At 36.6% G+C, this 7,394-nt stretch overlaps 1 protein-coding gene across 1 annotated transcript; it reads left to right on the forward strand.

Moving 5' to 3' along the window:
- The first annotated feature begins 249 nt into the window (after positions 1–249).
- Positions 250–7,060, forward strand: LOC102626125 (mitogen-activated protein kinase 20). The gene is made up of 10 exons (XM_006484782.4): positions 250–693; positions 1,854–2,262; positions 2,579–2,706; positions 2,844–2,903; positions 4,660–4,809; positions 4,963–5,118; positions 5,247–5,458; positions 5,561–5,662; positions 6,034–6,197; positions 6,275–7,060. The coding sequence occupies exons 1-10, from the start codon at positions 670–672 to the stop codon at positions 6,727–6,729; spliced, it is 1,860 nt and encodes a 619-aa protein (XP_006484845.1). The 5' UTR covers positions 250–669; the 3' UTR covers positions 6,730–7,060.
- The last annotated feature ends 334 nt before the right edge of the window (positions 7,061–7,394 follow it).

Here is a 7,394-nt window from a genome sequence, read left to right on the forward strand (position 1 = left end):
GAAATTCTCTCGGCCTCCCACCCGGCACCCCGCCCAAACAAAAGAACGAATCTCTCAATTCACCCCTAAACTTCACCGCTAATTACACCTCAATGCCACTACTACCGTACTTAACTCGCATTATCCGTATTTTTTTTAAAAAAAAATTTGTAATTGGATAAGCATTTAAAAAGAAAAAAAATTACTAAAAAGATGGGAAATTAATAACACTCTATAAATATATATATTCCTAGATTCACGACAAAAATACATTCAATTGAAAAAAAAATATTTCTCTCTCTCACATATATTGTATGCGGAGCTTGCTTCTCCATACTGTCGGTGTTGAGATCTTGCAGCATCTACACTCAACGTCGTCGTCTGGCGGTCGCTTTTAAAAAAAAATTAAAAGCAAAGCGTAAGTGCGGTTCAAGATCGCAGTACCTGTAAACCTGCTCGCTCGTGTTGATCATATTTATGTTAGTTGAGGGCAATGGTTATTCGGTTGTGAGTGAGAGTCGTATGAGGAGAGGATTGTGGTGGGACTGCGGCCTTGTCATCAGGAGCAGAGGCAGATGGGGCAAATGCGGCTAATTTGAATCTCCACATTTCTGAAAATAAAACATTTTCAATTTTCACTTCATTATCTCTCCGTTGCTTAAATTATTTTGTTCAGTTTTCAACTAAATTATGCAGCAAGATCACCGCAAGAAGGTTGATTTTCTTTCTTTTTTTTTGTGTATTGATTTGATTATGCGTTATTATTATTATATTTTTTGTTAATGGAAAACAGCATAATTAAATGCGAATTTACTTTTTTTTTTCTTTTTTAAAATTGAATTCAATGCTTGAATCTGATCTTCATTAGATGCTGCTATGTGCTCTGTGTGTTTGTGTATCTATCTAAAAGCGGACCTGATTCTGTCCTCTCTCTCTCTCTCTCGCTCTCTAGTACTCGCTGTCTGTTTACTCTTTCTGTTTTATTTGTTTATTCATTTATTGCTGTGAGTGGATAAATTTTTTTTTTTCATCCTGACATTTACAAAATATGTGAGCTTGATCTTACTTTTGTGTATGCTTCCTTGGATCTTTGCTTGGATCCTTTTGTGTGCTTCTCTGAACATGCTCCGTGCTCTTTGAGGTTTTGATTTGTTGTTCATGTATAGTTACTAATTAGATACATGTATGATTGTCTGCTCGTGGAATGGATTTATCAGATTTTGTGTTTTAGTTAAAATGTTGAATTAGAATTTTTTTTTTAATGTACTTTTTTCAGAACTGTGTTAATTCTCATCTTGTCATAAAATTCTATACCTTCAGCAATTTCAAAACATATTTGGAATTTCGATTATGAGAGAATTCAATCTAGATAACATATAATGTAATGGACCGTTTATTCAGCCAAATGCGAACTAAGGGAATCCATTGCTTTCTTCTTAGACATCACTTTTCTAAAACATATTTTCACTTGCTGCTGTATCGTATGTTCATGAATTGGAGATGTACAAAATGTGATTTTGATCTTTGGTTGACATGCTTTTGAACATAGAACAATACACGTAGTGGCAAGAAATATTTAATAATTTTAAGAAGAATAAGAGAAGTATGAAGTTATCGTAGATAAAAGCGATTTGTGACTATCTTTTTATCCTGCTTATTCAAGCTTTGTTTTGTTGCTGGGCAGGTCCCCTGTCATAATAAGTGTTCATGTCTAACTTACAAAAGATTTTCAATTTTTACGAGCGATGAATTTGAATTTGAATAGTCATGTTGGCTTAATATCATGTATCTGTGGATATATGAGTCTGTCAGTACTAGCTACTTGCACTGGTATGCTAACCTAGTTTGGCCACTTGGGTTTTTCTATGTTGCAGAATTCTCCGGAGATGGAGTTTTTCTCTGAATATGGTGACGCCAGTAGGTACAAAATTCAGGAAGTTATTGGGAAAGGTAGTTATGGTGTTGTTTGCTCAGCAATTGACACTCATACTGGTGAGAAAGTGGCAATAAAGAAGATACACGATATTTTCGAACACATATCTGATGCTGCTCGCATTCTTCGGGAGATAAAACTACTTAGACTTTTACGACATCCTGATATTGTTGAAATCAAACACATTATGCTTCCCCCTTCGAGGAGGGACTTTAAAGATATTTATGTTGTTTTTGAGCTCATGGAGTCAGACCTCCATCAAGTCATCAAAGCCAATGATGATTTGACACGAGAGCACTATCAGTTCTTCCTTTACCAGCTCTTGCGTGCGCTAAAATATATTCACACAGGTAATCTACGTACTACAAACTTTTTTGTCAGTGTCTGGCATTATTGCTTAATTAATAACAAAAATTGAGTTGACTGGTTGACATAATTGTGGATGACGTATGTAGTAGTTGCAAAAAAATAATTATTGCTGCGGTTTTACTATTTTTAAGACACAACAATCTGGTATTGCCTTTCTGTCTGTGACCTGTTTTCATCTAGTTATGCTTGCTCCCTTGAGTTTGGATAATATCTTGCTGTCATTCTATGTTGTCATTTCCTTTATTCACTTGCTCCCTTTTTTTTATGTCTATCTAATAGTTATCTACTTGGTTGCAGCAAATGTCTACCATCGAGATCTAAAACCAAAGAATATATTGGCAAATGCAAACTGTAAGCTTAAAATTTGTGATTTTGGGCTAGCAAGAGTTGCGTTCAATGATACACCTACTACAATTTTCTGGACGGTATGTCATTTGTATGTTTATATATAACCTTTCTGATTATTGTTAAATTACTGTCTTACCAAATTTATATGTCTTGTGTTCTTTTTTTTCTGAATATAGGAACTCATATTTCTTGTTCTTTTATGGTATTTCTGCAGGATTATGTTGCTACAAGATGGTATAGAGCTCCAGAGCTTTGTGGATCCTTTTTTTCTAAGGTATGGCTTCCCCCGCTTGTTTCCAATGAAGTGTTGACAGCCATGGTGTCTTATGAAAACAAAACAATAATACTAGCATAGTTTTGTGCTAGTTTTGGACCATGACATTTTGTAGATCCTTTACTGGATGTTGTATTTTCGCCTATGAAGTTCTTTATTGATGGATCATGTAGTAGCTCATGAATGGGTAAGGTGCCTAGTATGTGACCACAATATTGAGTGTTTTGGGTTGAGATTTTAGGTTGACAATGTATAACCAGTTTGGGTATCAGAAAAATTTAAAAATATTGGGCTTCTATGTTCCATAAGTGACATGTTGCTGCTTCAGATTGCAAGGTTAAAAAAAATGGTTTCCTGAATTACAACTTTTTCCTTGATGGATTCTAACTGATTGGCTACTCAGCATTTCATGTGTTGATTTTATTTAGTGTAGGGGGAAAAAAAAGAAGAAAAGGTTTCCCGAATTACAACTTTTTCGTTCATGGCTTCTAATTGATTGGCTGCTCAGGATTTCGTACATTGATTTTATTTAGTGTAGAATTAGAATATAGAGAAAACTTTATGCAGTATCATTTGATAGCAGCTGCCCAGTAGTCACATGACCCATAAACGCGGGATTGATGGAGTTTCATGCACCATCACTGCAAGAGATCAATTTGGATGCAAGAGACATTTTCTATCATTTAGGAATTTTAAATGGCTAATAGCGTCTTTCTTTTAGTTGTTACTCATGTTAGAATGTTGAAGAAAGTGTAAACGCATACTTGCAAATAGAATTCTATTGTTCAAAACACATTATATATCCCGTGAATCCCAGGTTCCAGATAACATAAAGGGATTCCATCTATTATTTCTCTGTCAAATCAATTTACTTATAGCTTATTTAGTAGGTCCGTGAAGCAATATTATTCAGCTGCATGGTCAACTTTATCCATATTTCGTCGATCAAAAGTGGCATTTTAGCCTCTTTTTGTGAAACAGATTGGAGAAATCATCGATACATGGTGGTGCTTGGCATTATATTTGCTGATGTATGCATTTACACCCAATTAAAGAATGATGTTTTGGCATTTGAAAGGGGCTGAACTTGTGGTTGGTTCAACTTCCATCAGTTCTTGGATGCATTATGATCCACGTGAGTTGGTTCGACTTCCATCAGTTCCAATAGGGAAGGCTGCAAGATGAGATAGAATTGTAGCTTAGCAGATTTCACTTTTTCTGATTGTTCTGGCTGTGTCTCTACAGCACTTGAATGTTTCTGATATATGATGATAGATGGAGAGTCTGAGAGGGAGTTGGATTTTCAATGTGGTACATTGATTGTAACTTGTTCTGTCGCAGACTGAGACCATATGTCAACAGAAGTTTTTAAAAAAGACAATCTACATCATGCACAAAAAGTAACTTCAAGCTACTAGTTGACACAAGCAAGATTTATCTTGATGTTCTATTGTTTCTGCATTCATGGTCATCAAGTTTTAAGGAGTTGTAATGTATACCTGAAGCTGGTGTTGGTTAGGCATGCTCACAGTTGTACTGTGAGAGAGATTCCATTCACCATCTAAATCTAATGACACGCTAACATAGGAACATAGGAGAGGAAGCATTGAGGTTCAAATTGTCATCTTTTTCTATTCTTTTTGTTGTCTTAGAATATTGCAAGCCATGTATGCTTGTTCCACTACTTTTTTAAAGCTTAATTCTACCTATAGTATAACTTGAAGTCACCATTATCTGTGATTGCATTCGCTTGCAGTATACACCAGCCATTGACATATGGAGCATAGGTTGCATCTTTGCTGAAGTTCTAACAGGGAAGCCACTTTTCCCTGGAAAAAATGTTGTTCACCAATTGGACTTGATGACAGATCTGCTTGGGACACCTTCGTTAGACACAATCTCTCGGGTAGTCAAATAATTCATTTGTCTGTCATTTGGTTATGGTGTTCAAAGTTTGAATTATTTGATTAGAATTTATTCCCCCAACCCCATGCCCCCTTCCAAGGAAGACAAGGGAGAGAAAGGTCTGTGGTTCTGATGTCTTACTTTCTGGATTCAGGTTCGAAATGACAAGGCAAGGAGATACCTAACCAGCATGAGGAAAAAACAGCCGGTTCAGTTTTCACAAAAATTTCCAAATGCAGATCCTTCAGCACTTCGACTGTTGGAAAGGCTGCTTGCCTTTGACCCAAAAGACCGGCCAACTGCTGAAGAGGTTATCTTAGTGTTAGATTATGAATTGTTACACAGCATGTTTTGTCATTTCTCATTTATTGTCATATCTTGACTTAATATTAACCACAAGAATATTTGTTGAAATTTTCTTGTTTGGTGTTTTATCAGGCACTTGCAGATCCCTATTTTAAAGGGTTGTCTAAAGTTGAAAGGGAGCCATCCTGTCAGCCAATTTCGAAGATGGAGTTTGAATTTGAGAGACGGAGGGTCACAAAGGAGGACATACGGGAACTAATTTTCCGAGAGATATTGGAATACCATCCTCAATTGCTAAAGGATTATATGAATGGAACCGAGAGGACTAATTTCCTCTATCCCAGGTTATAACTTTCTCAGTCACTATTTAGTTTTGATATTAAAAATATGTCACGTGTTTTTTTGTCTCTACTTCATGCTGATTTTTGGTGTTATTTTATCTACAGTGCTGTTGATCAGTTCAGAAAGCAGTTTGCACATCTTGAGGAAAATGTAGGTAAAAGTGGGCCGGTAATCCCGCCCGAAAGAAAGCATGTATCTCTTCCAAGGTAGGACACTCTGGTTTTGCAGATTCTTCTTGTTCATGAAAATATACAGCATCCATAACTTGTTGATAACAAAGGATCAATCAATGAATTCTTCTTTACTAATGCTCTTTGTCAATGACTAGATAGTCAGTTATAGGTTTTGATAGTCTGTAATATAATGGCATCTTGAAGCACCCTACTAAATCACATTTTCTTTCAGTTTCTTCTATATCAAATGAAATCCCCTCTACAGAGGATTTTCTTTCAGTTCTGGCTGTTCTAACTGGTTAACCAGTATTGCAAGGATACAGATTTCTTGCTTGAGAGATGTTTGCTTTACTTCAGATAGCCCAAGGAATAAAGACCGATTTGATTAACTTTGATGATTGCAGGTCAACAATTGTGCATTCAAATACAGTTCCTCCAAAGGAACAGCAGAACCTTTCCAGAGATCGGCAGGCTGCAGAAGAGGTATTCAACAAAAATTCCAAGGAGTCAGAAGGAATTCCTGCAAATTTGTCGAGGACCTTGCCAGCACAACAAAGATTTCCATTAGGTATTATTACTCTTGCATAGTAAATGTTATAGTGACTCTATTGAGTTGATTGGAATTAAACTTGCTGTTCTCTTCAGCCAAACCAGGAAAGGTTGTGGGACCAGTTGTGCCATATGAGAATGCAAGTGTCAGGAGAGATGCTTATGATCCAAGAACATTTATCAGAAGCACAGTGCTCCCTCAGGCAGTCCCTGCTGCTTATTGCTACCGCAAATCTAGTACAGGAAAGCAAGAAATGGATTCTGAGAGGGAAATGCCTTCACAGGTGAAACATGTTCCTCAATGTGGCATGGCGGCCAAATTTGCAACAGACATAGCTATCAACATCGACTCCAATCCCTTTTTTATGACACGCGCAGGGGTGAACAAGGTGGAACACATAGAAGACCAAATCTCCATTGACACAAATTTGTTGCAGACAAAATCTCAGTATGGTGGGGTTGGTGCTGCTGCCACTGCTGCTGCAGCAACAGCTGCCGCTCACAGAAAGATTGGAACGGTTCAGTATGGTATGACAACGAGGATGTATTAGCCAAAGGACTAGAGGCAGTTTCAGTAAAGTTTGAGTAATCGACAGTGAAGGGTTCTTTGAAGGCATTGGGACAAAACTAGAAAATGCGGATTGAGCAGTAGGATGTGTAAAATATGCGAGTTCAGGTTTGTCCACTCCTTCAAAGAGCTAGCTTTTCTCAGGTTTGTCTTAGGCGCTAGTAAAAGTTTGTTTATAAGAAATGATATGTTAGTGAAATTATACAATTCCATCCTTAAAGAAAAATAATTCTCTCTCTCCTCTCTTGAAACATATTTCAAATGGGAAGTTCATGTGGATTCATTTTAATGATAAAATGAAAAGGCTTCAAATATACCGAAAGTTCTGGCCCTCTTGGTAATTCATCTGTAAATCTGAAATTTTCACTTTGTTGGATTTATCTGTGACAATTGTCTATTCATTGGGCATCTCATTAAATTACTGAAGTGAGAGATAACTTTGCTCTATTGTCTCGGAAATTATTGGTATGTAAAAAGCCAAAAAGGCCTAATTGTATCACAGATTTTATAACGAAATTATGAAGAGAAACCAGAAAAACGGTTGTATAGGGCGGGCCAGAACTGCCAGACTTTTTAGGACATAGCCGCTCTAAACCTAAACCAAATGTAGACATTTATAATTAAATTATATCTCACTTTAATGTGTAA

The sequence above is a fragment of the Citrus sinensis genome, chromosome 4 (genome assembly GCF_022201045.2).
Source record: "Citrus sinensis cultivar Valencia sweet orange chromosome 4, DVS_A1.0, whole genome shotgun sequence".
Lineage (NCBI taxonomy): Eukaryota > Viridiplantae > Streptophyta > Magnoliopsida > Sapindales > Rutaceae > Citrus > Citrus sinensis.

What these genes read in the sequence shown, in the direction of transcription:
- LOC102626125 (XM_006484782.4), top strand. Translation starts at nt 670, where the DNA reads ATGCAGCAAGATCACCGCAAGAAG. An exon ending in GCTAAAATATATTCACACAG is followed by an intron (nt 2,263 to 2,578) that starts GTAATCTACGTA and finishes ACTTGGTTGCAG; the next exon opens with CAAATGTCTACCATCGAGAT. An exon ending in ACCGGCCAACTGCTGAAGAG is followed by an intron (nt 5,119 to 5,246) that starts GTTATCTTAGTG and finishes GTGTTTTATCAG; the next exon opens with GCACTTGCAGATCCCTATTT.